The 20,043-nt window shown below is 51.6% G+C and overlaps 1 protein-coding gene across 3 annotated transcripts in view; it reads right to left on the bottom strand.

Moving 5' to 3' along the window:
• The window catches only part of ERI3 (ERI1 exoribonuclease family member 3), a 132,367-nt gene that overhangs the window by 71,673 nt on the left and 40,651 nt on the right, over nucleotides 1-20,043 (bottom strand). For all 3 annotated transcript variants that reach the window (XM_068964874.1, XM_068964876.1, XM_068964875.1), the window contains 2 exons: nucleotides 19,385-19,444; nucleotides 14,948-15,039 (listed from right to left, as the gene is read on the bottom strand). In XM_068964874.1, coding sequence (XP_068820975.1) covers nucleotides 14,948-15,039; nucleotides 19,385-19,444 — 152 coding nt within the window. The remainder of the gene's footprint in view (nucleotides 1-14,947; nucleotides 15,040-19,384; nucleotides 19,445-20,043) is intronic.

The following is a 20,043-nucleotide window of genomic DNA, read 5'->3' as shown; positions in this document are numbered from 1 at the left end:
GTGGACTGGTGAGGGTGAGAAGAGGAAGAATGGGCAGGGTCTTGCCCCAGCTTCAAAAAGAACAGCTCAACTTTCATAGATTTTGTAATATTGGGCTTTCTTTAACAACATTTTTTTTTTTTTTAAGTTTCCTGCTAAAAATATTACCCATTCGATCTCTACTGTGCTGTCTGGGTTCTCGCGGCATTCACCGTGTATCTTCTCTGTAGTGTTTGTTCTCAGGCTCTACCTTTCTTATTACTTAGCCTACAACTGGTTTTGCACATGCTGCTCCTTCTGTCCCAATCACCTGGTGGTCCCCAGAGTCCCCAGCACAGTCCTTACTGGGCCCAGAGCAACTCTCAACAGGGGCTCACTTTAGGCTCCTGCTGGAATACTCTTCCAGGACACACAGTGGCTAGTGTCTTCAATGGAAGTTTCTAACAGTATTCCTCGGAAGACAAGAGTTGCCGTGGGTGGTAACTGACATTTACAGGAAGGTCCCAGTGAAGACGTGTGGCACGTGCCACTCTTAAGTCACCAACTGCAGCACACCTGCTACATCATCAATCATCTTAACCAACCAGGGACCAAGGAGGCTTTTGCATCTGGCCAATCTATGGGCAAAATGCAGTACATTCCAATAGGAAATACCACTCATTAGAAGTTTCCAAGCCACAGAAGCAGGACCACTGGCACACAGGACGATGCTCCTCAGCCAAGTACTCAAGAGCCTGCCCTTATAGAGGAGGCGCTCGCACGTGCGTGCTCAGTACTGTCCAACTCTTTGCGACCCCATGGACTGTGCCCGCCAGGAGTCACGAGTCCCACAGTTCTGCTTTTCGGACTGGAAATGGGCAAAAGCCCTTGGCCCATCAACCAGGCCTGCCTCCTGGGTCTCCTCCAGCCAGCTCTGGGGAGGCGGCAGCAGGAAGGCAGGGGACTGTGCTCCTCTGCGCTGAAGCCACTTGTTAATAGGCCCCAGCTTCCCTCCTCCCCGGGGAAAAGGCGGCAGCAGTGAGCCCTCTCCCTCCCTCCACAGCCCCCCACCCCGCATCCGCCTCCCAGCAGGGCCAGGGAGGAGAGCCATTAGCGTGTGCCTCAGCAGACAATGGGGAGGAGAAGTCTCCAGAGCAAAGGACAACTGCAGCAATTAGAATGCAGGGAGGTTCAGAAGCTATTTAACTGGGTGACCCTGAGGTCGCTGCATCTGACTCCCATCCCTGGATAAATATTGTATGAGAGGGGAGGGGGGCCGGCGAGGGAGCCAGCAGAGTGCTGCTCCTCCCTCCACTCCTTTCCCCACCCGACCCGGCTGCCTCCAGCCACACACACCAAGAACATTATTTACAGCCCTGACAGTCAGAGCAATCACTCTGCTAACCAAGAGGGAATGGACAAAGTCGACTTACCCAAAATTGACTATGGCAATTGAAGAAGAATCCAGGGCTGTGGGGGAAGGGAGCAGAGCCAATACTGAGATGTAAAGCTTCTCCCAGATTATGGGTCCAGCTAGCATGAATACTCTCCATCACACCAAAACCACCAGCAGGTGAAGCTGGTCCCAACTGGCAGACAGTCATCAAAAATGGAGCACTCTTCCACCATCTGGGGGCCCCGTAACAGAAAAACTCCTGGATCTCACCACTACCCAGGCTGTCGCTGCTCAGTCGCTAAGTTGTGTCCAACTCTTTGCGACCCTGTGGACTGTAGCACGCCAGGCTTCTCTGCCCTCCACTATCTCCCAGTTTGCTCAAATTCACGTCCGTTGAGTCGGTGACACTATCTAACCATCCCATCACACCCAGGTGTTCCCTGGCAAAGATGGGAGTCCCAGCTACCTGCCCAGAGGAAGCCACATGCCACTTACTTATCCAGCAGGTCCCTTAGCTGACTTAGTGGGTTAAGGCCACGAGCAGGAAAGTCAGACAAAGCAGCAAGGGGTCAGGGTGGGGGAAGAAGAGGAGAGCGTCTGAGCACGGGCTGCGCCTCAGCCCCCACGTGCCGCTCCTCCAGTCCTGCTCTAATGCACCCTGACATGCCTCTGAAGACAGAGAGCTGTTTGCAGTCAGCACCGTGATTTGTTAGTAATTATTTCCATGGTGTCACATTGCTGTCACTCTGTTAACAAAGAGACAGGCTGCCTCGGGCTGCCTGCAAGAAAGAATCGCAGAGAAAAAGGCCTGTCAGGCTCCCGGGACTCTCTGGGCTGGCTGGCTTTCTTCCCCAAACCAACATCCTTGCAGGCTTTGGAAGAAACAGTTTTACAGAACTATCAAGTCTGAGTCGTGTCACCCGTTAGCCAGGGACAGAGAATTTATCTCACCCGCTCACAGGCGCCCTTCCCAAAGCCCGACAGAGCTAAGCCCCCAGAGTCTACAGATCATTCAGGCATGGGCCAGTCTGCCAGCAGCAGCCTTGGGATCCCTGGCCCACACCTTCCCAGCCCTCTGCTTCCTGACTTCCTCCTCACTGGGGTGTTCACAGCCTCCTCCGTGCTCTCAAGAGCCTGATCACAGTGACCAATTTCAGAAGCAGCTGCCTAGCTGGCATGGATGGTGGTTAGGGAATACACAGTGGAAGGGCATCTTCCCTCCTTGAACCTGCCAAACACCGTTCAGGACCAAAGATGCTCAGGTGCCTGAGCACCTGTGAGGAGATCCTCTCTGAGCTGCCTAGATCGGGACAGAATCCACACTAGGAGAGCTGCTGGTGGTTTGCTTTAACACAAAGTAATGTCTACATTACCCTGGCTGGGAATTAGAGGAGAGATTGGCGAGCACTGACAAAACAGAGGTCACTCACCTTACAGGCATGGAAAGTTGGAGATTAATTCTCTCCTCTCACAGAGGGAATCAGACTCCAGGATAGTAGAAGGAGGCGCCAATATTGAGAAACCCTTTCACTGCCAAGCAGCAGTAGTAGCAGCAAAAAAGGACGACGAAAGCCCACAAAAGTCTGAGAGAGGCCCTGTCAAGGTGGCGAGGGCCACTGCCACTCAGCTCCTACAGAATCCCAGGGGACAAAGGAGCCTAGACGAGACTCCAAGTCTCCTGGCATCTGCGTCCAAAAGACAGGGCAGTGCTGGCTGCACGCACTGAAATGAAAGCCCCCCGAAGGCAGGACGTACGGAAGCTTTATCTCTTTGTTCACTGCTAAGTCCTCAGTACCTGGAACAGTATAAGACATATCATGGACATTCAATAAATATCTGTTGAAAGAATAAATAAACGGGTGACTAGGGCTCAAAGGCCACTTCCACAGCCCTGGGGTCAGCCTCTATCATTGGGGGTTCAGAAAAGAGGGAGGCCGGTGCAGACTCCACAAGAGACAGGGAAGACCACATGTCTAAGGGGCTGGAATTAGGTTTAAAAGGACGAGGGAGATTAGGACAAGCTGGCAGGACTAGGCGATGCTCGTATTAGATTGAACATTCACATACTCACTTGATAAACACGAACGAAAAGACCAAAAGAAGGTATACAGTCCAACAAAAGAACACTGCAGTATAGTAATACAGTGGAACCCTGCCCAGCAAGAAATAGGGTGAACGACCAACGACGACACGGATGAAGCTCTTGTATATTACATTGAGCACAAGAGTACATCTTGTATGATTCCATGTACATGAAAGCCAAAAAGAAGAAAATGAGCCAGAAGTAACGGAAGTCAGAGTAGTGGTTACCTGGAAGAGGGTAGGCATTACTGACAGCAGAGGGGCACAAGGAAACTTTCTGGGATGATGCAAAAAGTTCACTTTGATTTGGCTGGTACACAGGTGTAGACATGTATAACAATATACTGAGCTGACCATTTCACACTCGTATACTGGATGTACCCTACTGTACCTATTTCATACTTCCATTTCTAAAAGGATAAATTTTTTTTGGTTTTCCTTTTTCTTTTTTTGGCTGTACCACACGGCATGTGGGATCTTAGTTCCCCGACTAGGGATCAAACCTGAGCCCCCTGTGTTGAAAGTGTGGAGTCTTAACCACTGGACTGCTGGGGAAATCACAATAAAAAAATTTTTTTTTAAGTTGGGTCTCAAGAGTCACACAAAAAGTATCTCACCCATACAAAAATATTTTCTAGCATCAACCGTGGAAGTTCAGGAATTCTCCCTGGAGTTCAGGACACAAGCCCCCCATTTTTCACTCTCTGTTTTCCAGAGGACATCACTTCAGTCGTGTCCAACTCCATGAGACTCTATGGACTGTAGCCTGCCAGGCTCCTCTGTCCATGGGATTCTCCAGGGAAGGATACTGGCGTGGGTTGCCATGCCCACCTCCAGAGGATCTTCCCAACCCAGGGATTGAACCTGCGTCTCTTACATCTCCTGCATTGGCAGGCAAGTTCTTTACCACTAGCGCCACCTGGGAAGCCCTCGCCAGAGGACAGAAGGGCCCAAATGAATGGCCAAGGCCTGTGAAGGTCCGAAACTGTTCAAAACACAAAGCAATGCCACCTGAGTCTTAGGTGGAGCCTCTATTCCACACAGACTCCACAGAAGTAGAGCTGGCGCCCTGGTCAAGCCATGCCCTGCTGGTTCTGAGGTTTTCTGAAGGAGCCTCTCAGGTTCTTCCACGGAGCACAGAACTTCCAGCCACTGCCCAGAAGAGCCACAGACACAGAAACAATCTGTCTTCCTGACAAGCCAGGCAGAGACCAGCTGATCCACTCCAGCTCTAGGTGATGGTCAAGGTCCGAGTGTCTACGGCCCCTCCTGCCAGCAAGGAGGAGGCAGTGAGACCCTCAAGGATGGTCGAGGGGCACTCCATCCATCAGATCGGGGGCCAGACACCTGGCAGCCACACTCACCTCAGGACCAATGAAGCAATAAAGAGTCGTCTAGTCAGCAGCGCCACAGCAGGCTCCCACCACCAGAAACATCTCAGCGCCTGACTGGCCACTACATAAACACCTCCGTCTTTTATCAGGGTTTTAACTGAGCAGAACTCCCACTCCAGGGATTCCCACAACCACTGAAGTGCTTAAGACCCTCCGACACCTTCCCAGGGAGCGAGGAGATGAGTCTGCCACTGGAGCCCCACCCTGCAGCCTAGAAATGCCCAGAAACTGGAATACCAGAGGCTCCGTCTGCCCGGGAGGGGCTGTGCCCGCACACCTGATGGAAAAGCTTCTTTCTCCCCGAGTGTCCCTGCAGGCCGAAGGTCTCTCCAGTCCTTCCCTGGACTCAGGCTCTGAGGGAAGGCTGCAGGCTGCAGGGCCTGCCAACCCGCAGCTCCAGAACCACGTGGAAAAGGGTTGGGAGGAGCGCCAGCTGGGAGCCAGGAGCCTGCTCCTGCCCCGAGGCCCACACGCTGGAGATGGGTAATCCTCAGCCAAGCCCACCGTCAGCAGCCCCTTTCCTGCCAGGTCCCGGCCCCAGGACAGGTGCAGGAAGGGGCTTGCCCACATCTGTGAGAAGGCTGGCTCCAGAGGCCAGAGCTCTCAGGTGGAGGCGGGGCATCCCTCACTCCCCAGCGCCCAGGAACCCTGGGCCCGAGGAGCTGTCAGGCTAACGAGGCTACCCCACCACCACTCCATCTGAGCGTGGTAGGCTGCGCCGCACGACTGGCTTCAGGTGGCTCTTCTTTAATTAATGGCATCCCAGGCTCTGCAGGGAGCTTCACCCCACAATGAATGGCCCTCTCTCATTAGAGGCAGGCCTGCCATGATGTATTCAGGGCGAGGGCCAGGATTCATTTCCCTGTCTGTGGGTTGGGGATGGGAGGGAGGGGGGAAGCAGCAGGGAGAGATTTATATCGAGTGACTTGGATTAGCTGCAGCTGAAACATGACCCCATCAACGCAAGCTGCCTTCTTGGGGCTAACCCGACGCACCTCTGCTGACGAGAGGGCTCTAGGGAAGCTAAAGGGAGGGCAGAAGGTCTGGTTCTTGTTCGTTCTGGGCTCAGGCTGCAGCTCAAAGGCCCAGAATTCCTATACAACCTCCAGAAGCCCCTCCCCAGCCCACCCACACACACGGTGTGCAGCGCAAGCCTGGCCTGACTCTGAGCTGATCTCGCCTTACCGAGAGCGTCTTCGTGGCCAGGAAGCTGACCCACGGGCTTCACAGCTATATCAAAGCACTGACCATGGTAATCAGCTGTTTCTCTTGCTTTCTATGGGAAACACCCTCACTCCCTACCTCAGAGTAGGAGTCCACAACATGGGAAGGCCCCACGTCTGCAGCTGTGTGGGCAGAACCCAAGTATGTGTGGCCATCTCAGACCTCGGGCTACCCAGTGCGCGGGAAAAGGCAGGCATCAGTCTGATGTGGAAACATGTTGGCAGTACCGCACTGCGCTGACCCCTTAGGCTGACCTCCCTCCAGGGTGGGGGAATCCTGAGCAACACTCCTTCTCTCCCCCTGGAGCCAGCCCACAGCGATCATGAGACTGAGCAAGGTGGCCTGAGGTCTTCAAGGCAAAAAGGAAAACGTGGCCCATGCTTCCAATGTACTTCCCATAGCCCTGCAGAGGCTGCACTCTGCTAGCCATACAAGGTGGTTTTAGGCCGTGGAGCTGGGTAGGTTTAGGCTGGCAGCAAATAGCACACAGGCCTAGAAACTTACCCTACAAATCCCACTAAACTTGCTGTTCAGTTTTGCTTGTGCTTGGGAGAAAAATCCTACTTCAGAGCCTGTCCTCCATCCTCGGCCCTCTGAGAATGCCCAGTTCACTTAGATGGAGGGTGGGCCCTCAGCTGCTGCTGCCAGCCAATCAGAAGGCTGCTCTGCAGGCCTGCTGTGTCCCAGGGAGGCCAGGGCAGAATGCCTATCATCTGTACACACAGGCTCCATGTCGTCCACACTTTCCCCGGCCCTCGTGGTGGAGCATTGATATATCCTTCCTTCCCTACTTAGAAAGAGATGTAGCTCAGTTCCGCTTTGCTAAGCCCTATTTGGCAATGTGTCTAAACACATGCAAACTTAATTAGTTCAGGAGGGGAGCCCAAGCGCTTGCAGTGACAGATAAAAGTATCAGGAAATGAGACAAGTCAGGACTGCCAGGGAGTTCTGACTCAAGCCCCTTCCCCCAACAGGCTGCTAATCAAAGGTGATACAGCTCCGTGCCAGAACCAACTGGCAAACCCATGGACAAGGTTCTCACGAGCTTAGAGACACGATGAGATGCCCACGTGCTTTCAAGGATACTATAGGATAGAGGTGTCCAAAGTAATATTGGTAGTGGTTTCCTTAAAACAGATCAGCTGTTTTAAGGAACAGCTTCCTGGGTCAGCTTCCTGGTAAGGCGAGATCAGCTCAGAGTCAGGCCAGGCTTGCGCTGCACACCGTGTGTGTGGGTGGGCTGGGGAGGGGCTTCTGGAGGTTGTATAGGAATTCTGGAGGATTCATTCATCTGTAGATCAGCAAGGAGCCTCTCAGACAGCCCCAAGCCATCCCCCACCACACCTCCCGGCCAACCACATCCCCAGAGCAAAATAAACACAACGGTCCGGCCCTCCAACCAACACCAGCCCAGGTACCAGAAGCCCAGGGTGTCAGAGAACATCCCAAGGTTCTGTCACTCAGTGCAAACAGAAGAGAGGAGGAAGGGCACTCCCACCAAGCCCAAAGCCATGCTGGAAGACAGAAGCAGATGGGCAGATACCCAAGCGGTCAAACACGCAGCTTCCAGAGTTCAAATCCCTGCTACAAAGTGGTTGCGTGCCCTTGACAACTTACTTACCTCTCAGTGCCCCAGTTTCCTCCGTCATGTGTTAAAAAATAATTTATTTCATAGGATTGCAGTAAGGATTAAATGAGATAATGCATAAATAGCACAGCAGGACTCCTGGTATGTAGTAAGTAGTCAATAAATGTTGGCTATCTTTATTATCTGATGTCACTTTTCCAGAGCAGTTCTAGCCCTCAGTCCTGGGGACACAAATGTCTCAGAGAAAGCCCTTCACATTGCTCCTAGGACCAACCCCCTTCTCCCTCACCCAGGCCCTTGCACCATCTCACCCAGTACCCACCCTGCAGGACCCAACATCCAGTGCTGGCAGGGGAACCCAGGAGCTTCTTGGTGAGCAGTGCAGTCCTCTACCCCCTCACACTCAGTCTGGGGCAGGAGGAGCTGAGATTTTTTCTTCCATTCCATTCTCCCTGAATCCACTCACTACCACCTGCTGCCATTCTTCCTGGGCAGGGATTCTACAGGCCCACTCCATGCCTTTGTCGTCGTTTCTTGAACACACATTTACTGAACAATTACTACATGTCAGGCATTGTCCTGGGGTTATAATGGTGCACACAATCTAGGGAAAGAGACAGACAAGTCGAGGCAGCTACAACACAATTTCATGTATGAATAAGTACATGTACTCCAGGAACATACAGGAAGGCACCTAAAAAAAAAAATGTTAGGAGGGATCCTTAGGAACTGGCCAGTTAGAGCACCTGGCCAGGGGTAGGGGGAGCCTGAGTACATAGAGAGCATCATGAGATGAGGCTAGAGAAATAAACAAGAGCCTTGAAACCTTCAATAATCAGTGTGACTTTGCCTAGAGGACAAGGGGAAGCCTTGAAGGGTGTTAAGTGGGTATGATGTAATCTGCTACAATTAGGAGAAAGAAATGTAAGAAACAGGACAGCTGGAGAGACCAACGAGCAAGAAGACATTCGTAGGAATCCAAGAAGAACATGTGACCTGAACTAGGGCAGGGGTAGTGGGTTCGGAAAGAAGGCAACAACTTTGAGAAACCTCCGGGAGAAAGGATCAATAGGGCCTGGCAATTAACTGGTTATGGCTAGAGGAGCGAACCAAGGAAGATTTTCAGTTTTCTGACAGAACTACTGAGTAGATGGTACCAGTGAGTCACTATTCAAGAAAAATCTGGAGGACAAGGTGTTGGGAGGAAAAATAACACCTGAGCTTTAAGTTTTAAGGCTTCCTTGATAGCTCAGCAGGTAAAGAATCCACCTGCAGTGGAGGAGACGTGGGTTTGACCCCTGGGTCAGGAAGATTCCTTGGAGGAGAGAATGACAACCCACTCCAGTATTCTTGCCTGAAAAAGCCCATGGACAGAGGAGCCTGGCAGGCTACAGTTGATGGGGTCGCAACAGTCAGACAGGACTGAGCAACTAAGCACAAGCTTTAAGGGTATCTAGGTAAGACAGAGAAGAGGAGCTGGATATGAAGGCTCAGAGTTCAAATGGCAGAGGGAACAGATTCCTTTTCTCCAGTGGGATCACTGCTGCATGTCGGCTCCATTTCTCATATAGAGGAAAAGATGAGAAGACAGCGTACAGAGAATAGCTGAAGCTGAGAAATAGATGAGATCACTCCCATAAGTGTGAGTGTGTAGGATAAAAAGAAAAGACAGCTAGGAGAGAGATCAAAGAAATGCCAGTAGTTAAGAAACACCAAATTTAAGAGAAAAGGGAAAAAGAATCATAGAAAGGAAAGGGAAGGAAAAAGTCAGAGAAACAGGAGACATAAGTAGAGATGAAGAGTGCTTCGAGGAGGAGGAAGTAGGCTGATGAAAGATGCCCAGAGGGCCCAGGATGACCCCCAGCAAGCCTTTCAAACTTCACCTACACATCCCACGAGATACTGTGTACCCCACAGAGTTCTCCCCAGCATGTGCTTCCTCTGCCATGGGACTTCTCTCCAGGGGACAGCACTCTCTGCTCTCCCACCGTCCTGGCTGCGAGACCCTCAGAAGTCCCTGTTGAGACTGTGTGCATGTGCGTGCATGTGTGTGTGTGCGTGCACTAAGTCACTTCAACTGTATGTGTGTATGCGCACGTGCACGTGCATGCATTGTCACTTCAACTGTGTGTGTGTTTGCACGCACACGCGTGCGTGCGCTGTCACTTCAACTGTATCCAACTCTTTGTGACCCTATGAACGTGTGTGTGTGTGCACGCACGCACGCATATGCACGCACTAAATCGCTTCAACTGTATCCAACTCTTTGTGACCCTATGAATGTGTGTGTGTGTGCACGCACGCACGCGTGTGTGCACGCACGCACGCATGTGTGCACGCTAAATCGCTTCAACTGTATCCAACTCTTTGTGACCCTATGAATCTGTGTGTGTGTGCGCTAAGTCACTTCAACTGTATCCACCTCTTTGTGACCCTATGAACTGTAGACCACCAGGCTCCTCTGTCCATGGGGTTCTCCAGGCGAAAATACTGGAGAGGGTTGCCATGCTCTCCCTCCAGGGGATCTTCCTGACCCAGGGATCAAACCCACATCTCTTGTCTCCTGCATTGGCAGGTGAGTTCTTTACCACAAGTGCCACCTGGGAAGCCCAAGCCCCCGTTGAGTATGTATCCCCAAATCAAACAGTAAGTAGGATAATTTGAAAAGTGTCTTTTTTTTTCAGAGACAATGTTTGTCTGTACTTGAAACAAGAAGGGAGGGCTATGTAGTCTAGAATGCGTTCAATCATCTGAAAAAACAAAAGGAGTGTGAATTCAGGAGTGACTCTCACAGAGGTGCTTCCACCTGCCTCCTGACTGGGTCTTCGTCCTGATGGATTAAGAACAAAATAATACAAAAAATTTCGTGTCCGAGTATTGAAGTAACTGAAATAGATCTCATTTTCTTTGGCTAGACAGCCTAGTATTAAGAGCTCTCCCCTAGTTGCCGTTCTTATAAATTATCATTATATTTTCAAACAGTTTGCTACCCAGGTGGCTGAGTTTTTCGTTGCAAAATATTAGTTCAGATGGTCTCACACAAACTTCTGTTAAATGTTAAATATCTTTTGATCTCCAGACTTCCTGGTCCACATCTGCACAGCACCAACAGAGGGGTGCGGCATGCAAACTGCACAAGGAGAGCCGGGGAAACACCCAAGTCGAATGCCAGCCCTGCACTCACACACTTGGCCTCCAATGGCAGGAAAATGCCCTGCTCCCAAGCTGAGGGGAAGCTGCATGAGGGCCCTCCCGGCAGACCCGGAGTGGAACCCTGGACCCTGCTCCTCCACAGCGGGGTCTGAGAATCCTGACCCTCTCCTCCAAAGGGCCTCTTCCCCTGAGGCATGGAGGCCCAGGTCCACCCTCATATCAGCTCTTCTTACCCCCCAGCCCACTCCACAACCCCCAGTCCTCCTAATCTGCTCCTCTTCTTAAACCCACATGCCACTGAGAAACCCTGTGGCCTAGCTTCTAAGCCACCTGTGCTGTTCAGCTGGCAGACCCAGCTCTCCAAACTACAGGCGAAAAGGCAAGCTCCACAAAGGCAGCACCTGTGCAGGTGTCCATCCTCACTGCATCTTCCCTGTCCTCTCACCATGCCAAAGACGGAAGCCTTTTACAGAGACAACACAGAGCCCGGATAAGCAGAGGAGAGAGAATAAGGTGAAAGAGCACTAAACTCTACAAGGAGCTTCAAGAAACAACAGGTAAGCCAAAGGAAAGGTACGTCAGGTAGGGAAGGCAAGCTGACCAAGAGCCAAGACTGCTAGTGTCGTTTCTTAAAAAGGTTTAGAAGGAAAATGAAATCTGCACCCACTGTATTAAAACCCACCTGAGATGCTAAAGCTGAAACTCCAGTACTTTGGCCACCTCATGCGAAGAGTTGACTCACTGGAAAAGACTCTGATGCTGGGAGGGATTGGGGGCAGGAGAAGGGGACGACAGAGGATGAGATGGCTGGATGGCATCACTGACTCGATGGACGTGAGTCTAAGTGAACTCCGGGAGTTGGTGATGGACAGGGAGGCCTGGCGTGCTGTGATTCACGGGGTTGCAAAGAGTCGAACACAACTGAGCGACTGAACTGAACTGAGCAGAATCTGAGATGACAGCATCAAAACCCACGTAAACCTGAGTGTCACCCCATTCAGGCTGACAAAAGATGGACACAAAATTAATTCGTCAGGATGGGGGGAGATTTCTTTTCTCCAGTGGGATTTCCACTGCCACTTCAGTCCCCATTTCTCAGTGCCACACTACTCAGGCCCTTCCCAACAAAAGTGATGTGAAGCTGGCTGCAGGGAGAGGGAGGCTGGTGGGGGCAGGGGGCGGGGGGGAACAGCAATGAGGGGGAGCCGTGGCTCGGAGAGACTAGAGTGGGAAATGAAAATATTTGCTGAGTTCCTTAGACTTAGTTAAATTTGAAAATAGATGTCAAAACAAGAAGTGAGCCACATACTAACAAGTTGTTAGGTCAGTTTAACACCACCCTTGTCAGGCTCATCAGCAGGCTTTACTAGGCATGTGAGAAGGTGATGCTTCTGATGAGAGCCATCTGACAAGAGGCTCCGGCAACACGGAGAAGCTGTGCGCCGTCACGCAGCACTGCTTAGGTTTCCTCTCTGGCTGTTTTTATTTTGTTACACATTTAATTAAGAGCCTTCCCAGCAGTTACGTGGAACCCTGCTTTGAAAAGGCAGCCACAGAACTCTCCTCCCCCCACCCCTGCCACCAGACATCTGACTCCTCCCTGCACTCTCGCTTCCAGAGCTTGGCTGGCCTTCACGAGCCAGACCCACACCAGCTGCCAAAGTCAGCCCCAGCTTCTTTTGGAAGCTATGTGGCCTTAAGAATTTGATTATGCCTAGCTGGGTCTACCACTTTGAGCCTCGGGTTTTAATTTGGCTTTGTTTTCTCATCTATAAAAGAGAGACAACACCTCCTACCCAAGAAGACAGGTAGGAGGACTGAGAGACATACGGCATGTGCTCATTAACATTTTTTTAAATTGCACTTTATTACAGTCACTGCCACTTTCAAAAGGGTGTATTGTTTGTATTTGGTCCCTTAATTTCTTATTCCTGATTTGTTATCAATGTATCACTCTTTTTCCTTCCTTTTTATACCCTTGCCCCTTGCTTGTACCATGAGCTACCTCGAGAGCAGAGATGGTGTCTATATTTGTTTGCCTTCTCAGAGGCCCTGGCACTTATGCTGGGGGAACACACTTCAACCTTCCATGCCTAGACAAGTTATGGATTTTAAGATTCTGCCAATCTAACTGGTTGCTTTGCCTTCATCTCCCAACTGATCTCATTTCTTCCATTTAATGAAATTCTTTTGGCATCATAGAGTAGTAATGTTATCATAGAAATATCAACTAAGAAATAAGATCAGAAACATAAAATGTAGTTCTTGAAACTGATGTTAGCTGTCATTTTCACGTTTTTCCTTTTTTCCTTTATTCCCTCACTCCCTTAGTAGTTGAAATAAAAAAGTGAAACAGACTCTCCAGGAGGTAAAGGAAAAGAGTAACCCAGAAACTGCGCTCATTAACATCTGAGTTTCCTTTCACATGTGCTCTGATTCCCCAGCCCGATCCCTCTTCTTGATGACATCAGTTCCATCAAGATGCAAAGCAGCCTCCTGAGTCACCAAGATTTGTCCAGGGCTCACCATGCCAAGGCTTCCAATGCCAGCCATCTCCTCTCCTTGTCATGGAGAAACCGACCCCAAGCTTCGGAGGCCCAGCCAGATAGTCCCCAACATCACGTGCAGGAAAGCTCTCACATACGCATATAAGCACACCCATTCACCCCTATCACAGAAGATGCTGAAATTGTTTGGGACATGAACACAACAAAGAGAGGAAGCCACTGGGAGAGCAGGAGTCTCAGCTAACTAAAGAAACCAGGCCTCTGGCCTGGGCCACACGAGCCCTAGAACCTTGGGTGTCAGCCTGTACTGTGCCCCACCCCGGATAGCTTCTCCTGGGTTGGAGCTCCCTCCCCAGGAGTCCCTTCTCACTTGAGTGCTCAGAGCTGCCCAGGATATGGAACGCCGTAAACCAGAGCAACAGCATTCTTCCTCCTCACCTTCTCCTCGGAACCCTTCTCTGACTCAGCTCTGCCTCCAGCCACAGCCCCTATTAAGTTCCCCAACAATGGGCATCATCGGGCGCTCTGGAGCGTGTGGTATGCAGTCAGCATGCACACATGATCTAAGGCCCGGGGAGACAGGTGTGCGGGCGAGTATGTGACCTGGGCCTGCTCTTCCTCCCACCTCACCTAGAGGGTTGGGTCCAATAGCAGGCTGGACAGCCACCCGGGTGCAGAACTTCACCTCAATGCCCAGCAAAAGGCATAGAAAGGATCTTGGTGAGAAAATAACGCTTGAATTGGAAGGAAATGTCACTCCAGAGACACAACTCCCCACCCCCACCAATACCCCATCTTATGCTCAAAAACTCACACACATACACACACAGAATGCTCGTTGCTGCCTTCAGTCACAAAGAACACAGAGGTATCGATCCTATCAATCCTCAGCAAACAGCACCCTCCGCTCCCGACCTCCACCCTGCGTTCGTTCCCTGGGGACTTTCTGAAGCCAAGTATCCATGAGGGTAGACAAGAGGCAGAAGTGTCAACCCAGCAAAGGAACCAGCTCTGTCTTCCAGAACTGGGGCAGGATCAGGAGACAAAGGAGAAAAAGCAGTGGGGACAAGGGAGGGAAAGAGGAGGCTGGTGACCCAGCAGCAGCATCCCTCTCCCATCTCCACCCTGGGCTCTCTGGGGGCTCATCAGGGCCTCACATCCCACATGAGAGCCTAACATAGCATCATGGTTAGGAAGATGGACCCTGGAGCCAGGTTGCCTGGGTCGTAATTCTGGCTCTGTGTGTCCCTGGGCAAGATACTTAACCTCTCTGTGCCTGAATGTCTTCATCTATAAAATAGGAATAATAAGAGTCCCAAGGGTTAGTAAATGAGTTACTATTTTTAAAGCATTTAGAAGAGTAAATACTATGTATTTGGTTTAGAAGAAAATTAAAAACCCTCTTTTAACTCCTTTCTTTCAGGGCAGTAACGTGTAGCCCACAATAGGAAGAGCTCTCCCAGCACAGGTAAGACGGCAACAGCAGGGCTGGAAAGGTCCATCCTGAGGCAGAAGGCAGAGCTCCCAGCCCTCGTTCTGCCCAGGCAGCCCCCAGATCCAAGGACTGCCTGACCCAGCTGCCCTGTAGGCTTGGACATTTGCAGGCTCCAAGCCCTGTCAGCAAAGGAGTCCTGCTCATACTCACATGACTTTTAAGTCCCAGTCTCCACAGGTGACAAAAATTGACTTGACGTTTGGATCTAAGAGGCCTTCCTTCGCCATCCACTCATCGACCCTCTGAAAAGTACACAACAAGAACAGATGAGATTTTCCTTTTTTTTTTAACCCTGAGTCTCTGAAGAGCCACAACAGTGAAACGCAGATAAGCTGCTTGTAATCAGAGCAGGAGAAAACTGTAATCTTATCCTACCACAGCTCCACTCTGGGCTCTCAGCCTTGGCTCAGAACTATGGAGGCCCTTGCAGGATGATCTCTGCAGGCAGATCCCATAAGCCCAAGTGCTGGAGGGGTGGGGGTGGGGGCAGGGAGCCCCTCCACTCTCCCAGAGCCTGGCAGCCCACCCTGGACAGGATAAGGACAGAAGCCAGTAGGTCAGTCCAAATTCCTCTGGTCCTCAAACAAAGGTACTGCCTAGGACAGACACAGGCTAGCCTGGACCATGAGAACAGGCTGGAAGGAGGCCCCCAAGCAGGGAACTCCATAGGATCGTTCGCTTGTTTAGTCATTCCACCCTCCCACCAAATGTTTACTAACCAAATGCATTAATTTACTTATTCTCCAAATGAAGGTCAAGTTAACTTTCACCAAGAGGCTAGCAGAAGAGGCTCCTCTGCTGGGCTGTAGCCCCATTCTGACAACTGGGAGAGCACAGCCTGGTCCAGTCACTAGAAATTCATCAACTGGCCCCAGAATCTGTATTTTCCTCCTCCTGGTTGGGGATTCAAATTCAACAGAATCTTTTGAAGGCTGAGCTCAATTCCTAGACAGGGAAAAAAACTGCTCCTAAACACACTTTAAGTCTTTCTTCCCCTTCATCCCTTGGATCCGTTTTATTATTTGCACTCACACTGCAAGTACAAATACTAAAATCAGTATATAACGAGAGAATTATCATAAAGCATTCACGAAGCAGTGCCTACTTTTCAGAAGATCCCAGGCATGGGGCAAGAGTGCAGCAGATCACACCGCTGTGCCACTCTCACAGGGGGATTATTTTTAAAGGCTATATCGCACAGTCGTTAGAAACTAGGGATTGAAAAATCAGACACATCTGGGTTCTAACCTTGGCTCTTCCATATCCTGGCTGTGTCACTGATGGGAAGTCATTTAAAAGTCATTTAACCCCTCTGAACTTCAGTTTCCTTCATCTATAAAACGAGGTAGGATGACTAACCTTACAGGGTTGTTTTGTGAATTATATGTGATAATGGATTAAATGCCTACCTAAAAATAGACAGTAGGCTGGGAAGGCAAGGAAGACAGATCATCTTAATACAATATAACAGAGGCATCAATGGAGAAGCACCCAGGATGCCATCGGACCAAGAAGAGGTGGAGGCCAGCCCCACCTTTCACGGGGAAAGGCGTCAGAAAGGCTGCATAAAAGATGCCTGAACTCATGGCTGGGTGGCTGAGTTTGCCTGACAGCTTGGAACATGGGACAGGAGGCAAAGGCACAGACATTCTGCGTCTGAGAAGCAACTGTCTGTTTAAAGTCTGCCTTTCCCACCAGACTAACAGCACCATGAAGGCAGGGGCTCTTAGGTGTCTTATTCACTGTCCTAATCCCTGACCCAGCACGGTCTCTTCTCAATCTCTTGATTGAGATATGAGTAAGAAGTAATGTGACTGGAGTTCTGCAGTGACTAAAGGAAGGGCAGAAACTGAGGCTGGGGGAGGCCAGACTGTGAAGGCCTTGTGAACCCAGCAGATAATGGACAGCCCATGATAACCCTGGGCTTCCTGGATCCTAAGAGGTTCTGGAGGTCTGGTCCAGCTGAAGCAGTCCTGGAGCAGGGGCAAGGGTCCCATGCAGTTTCATGGCCACGGCAGCCCTACCTCCTGGGACATGAGGGCCAGACTCTGCAGACCCTCTTTAGAGTCTGCACCCCAGAGCATCCTCTTCAGTGCAAGGGTCTCCCCGGCAGCTAAATTCTGGACCTTCCACTCCTGAATGTGTGTCTCCCAGGCCACTCTGGCCCCAGCCCTTGCACGGACACACACGCACACACACACATGCATGCACACATGCATCCTTTCTCTAGGGTGACCTAAAGAAAATCAGGAAGACATTACATAAGAAAAGAGGTAAGGCAAACCTGGAGCTCCCTAAGTCAGCTAATCTCGCTCCGGTTCACTGGCCTTAAATCCCCAAGGTAAGTGCCTGCCCCACCTGCTAGGGGGCTCCCCAACGCCCCAACTCCTGCACAGTGGTCCTGGAAAAGAGAGCAGGACAGGACAGGACTGTCAGGAGGCAACGCCCAGCAAGACCAGGCCTCTACCATGGGAAGCACTCGCTGCTCCTTGGAAGCTTAGGGCCAAGGCCATTCACTCATGCAGCAGGTATTCAGTGAGCAGCTTCTGCTACGAGGCTGTCCAGGGAAGTCATGTGTTTGGAATCAGGCCTGTCCTTTTCCTTCCCTTCTCTGTTTCAATGGAGAGATGGTTGGAGGGACCACCAAGACAACCCGCAGTAGCCAGCCTTCCTGGCTACTGAAGGTGTGGAGAAGCCTAGTCTGGGATCGGCAAGAACAAATGTGTTGAACGAACACCCATCCGGGCATCTGCTCAAGGCCTTGGTTAGGATGAGAACTAGCTCCTCAGCTCTTTAACCAGCTCAGGGCTCATGGGAAAAAGCGGAGCCCAGACTGGTCTCCTCGAGCCCCCAGAGACTCCCTCAATGAGAGCAATCTGCCCTCTTCACCCACAAAGTACACTGAGACTGGGTGAGACGCAGACTCCTCTGAGCACCCTGTTTCAGGGTTGGCTCGGGGTCAGCAGGAGAAAGCCTCCTGAAGACCAACCTCCCCCTCAACCAGCACCACTCAGGAGAAAACTCCATAACCTCAACAGCCCTGGTTTGGTACTGGCCCAGAAAAAGCATCTTCCTCCCAAGATCCCAGCAAGAGACGCTCCAGGGAAAAGCTGCCTGTCCCCTGGCCTCGCTCTGGGATGCTGGCTGGCAGACAGGGACGGAAGGGTCCCCTCTTTCTCCTTGAGTCTCGTCTTGGAGAGAGCAGTCCAGGCTGAGGAGACCCCTTAGTCATAAGGGTGAATCTCCCCACCCAAGAAGAGGGTCAGTGGGGCTGGGAGACACCTCAGAGCTCATCTTCTCCCTGACCAGCCACAGAGCCTGGGCCTGCATGCTCCCTGAGATCAGAAACATACTCGGCCGCTGGGTGAGCCTAGACCCGTCTCTCTGGCCCTAGTTCCACCCTGAGGAGCCCCAGGAAACTCAGTCTGCATTTCTCTCCTCCATGGGACAGGCCCTCTGGGCTCAAGAAAAAGATCTTCCTCCCTGCCACCACCCTGCTCCCTCCAGCGTAGGTGTGCTCTGCTGTCCCCCCCAGACACACGGCTTGCTCCTGTGATCAGGGCAGAGCTTGGGGCTTGCCGCTCTTGCTGCTGCTGCTGCTGCTAAGTCGCTTCAGTCGTGTCCGACTCTGTGTGACCCCATAGACGGAAGCCCACCAGGCTCCCCCGTCCCTGGGATTCTCCGGGCAAGAATACTGGAGTGGGTTGCTCTTAAGGATAAATAAAGCACCTAATGTGATCCACAGGCTTTTTCTCCTCTCCCCTCCCCCTAGAGAAGGAAGTTGCGGGGGGGGGGGGGGGGGCGGGCTCTCTCCCTCTCTGAAAACCCCAGGCCAGCGGGGGTGGGAGATGAGCTGAGGCCAAGCACGGCTTCCCAACTCCCTCAGGCTGGAGCACAAGAAGCAGCGTCTTAACCTTTTCCAGCTCCCCAAGGAGAACATCCCAGAAGTGTGGTCTCTGCCAAAGGTTCTAAAGCCTTTAATTTGATTTTCCTCACATAGGCAATTGTTGTAATTATTCTGATTAGGAATCATTACCCAGTGCAGCCTCCGCACCCCTGACAGGCACAATGCATCCAGCGGCAAGCTGCAGTGGGGCAGGCGGGCCGGCCGCACCTCCTGGAGGAGCTGACAGCAAACAAAAGCCATCAATGGGGAGTTCTGGGTGAGTTAATGAAGTGCTCACATGCCACAAGAAGCCAACACTAAAGCTAAACAAAAACACCTCCAGTCCCCGGGGCCGCCCGCAGTGCCGCAGCTCGGCTCCCCTGCTCCCAGCCGCCCGGCGCAGGCTGCCTGATAGTCGCCGGAGCCACCGGCCAGCAACAGCCTCGGGCTGCGAGCAGGCGGGGCCTCCACCGACTCCCGGGAGTGCGCGGACATCTTGTCAGTAACCCTGACGGGAACAGCTGGAGATGACAGATCAATGGTTCAATACTCTCAACAGCATGTCACTGATGTGACAGCAAATGTTATTCTAATCAAGCCATAATCATAGTCAAATTACACGGCTACATTCTCAGGAGGGGAGGGAGAGAAAGGCGGCAGGAAGGGGTCAGAGGTCAGGAATTAAAGGTCACTCAACCTACCTCCAGCACTTGCTGCAGGCTTGGCTGACCATCCACCATGGCTTGAATAATCCCGGTGAGCTGAAAGGAAAGAGAAATAGCCTATGGGTGGAAACCGGGGACGCAGGGACTCAAAGCTGCACTGGAGTCTTTTCTGTTTTCCTCCTTCTACAGTAAAGCCTCTGACCTGCATAGCTGTAGGCTCCAAACCTGGCAGAAGCCTTGGGGATCACACACCCCCACAACTTCCTGCCCCAAGATGGGGGCACAGGCTGGGTCTCAGACCTGTTTTCAGCTTTCATGTTGCAGAAAATCTGATTTTACACATCTTTTGTATTCAGTAGGTGCAATAACTCCTCCCGAATTACTGTGCTAGTAGTCCGCCAGGCTCCTCTGTCCATGGGGATTCTCCAGGCAAGAATACTAGAGTGGGCTGCCATGCCCTCCTCCAGGGAATCTTCCCAACTCAGGGATCAAATCCAGGTTTCCCCCACTGCAGGCAGATTCTTTACCAGCTGAGCCATCAAGGAAGCTATCAAGGCTTTAGTTTTCACGTAGGCTGAGGGATCTTTCCAACCCAGGGATTGAACCCAGGTCTCCCGCATTGCAGGTGAGTTCTTTACCATCTGAGTCACCAGGGAAGCCCAAGAATACTAGAGTGGGCAGCCTATGCCTTCTCC

The sequence above is a fragment of the Capricornis sumatraensis genome, chromosome 2 (genome assembly GCF_032405125.1).
Source record: "Capricornis sumatraensis isolate serow.1 chromosome 2, serow.2, whole genome shotgun sequence".
NCBI lineage: Eukaryota > Metazoa > Chordata > Mammalia > Artiodactyla > Bovidae > Capricornis > Capricornis sumatraensis.
The sequence above is the reverse complement of the archived record's forward strand: the minus strand, read 5'-3'. Positions and strand labels throughout refer to the sequence as shown.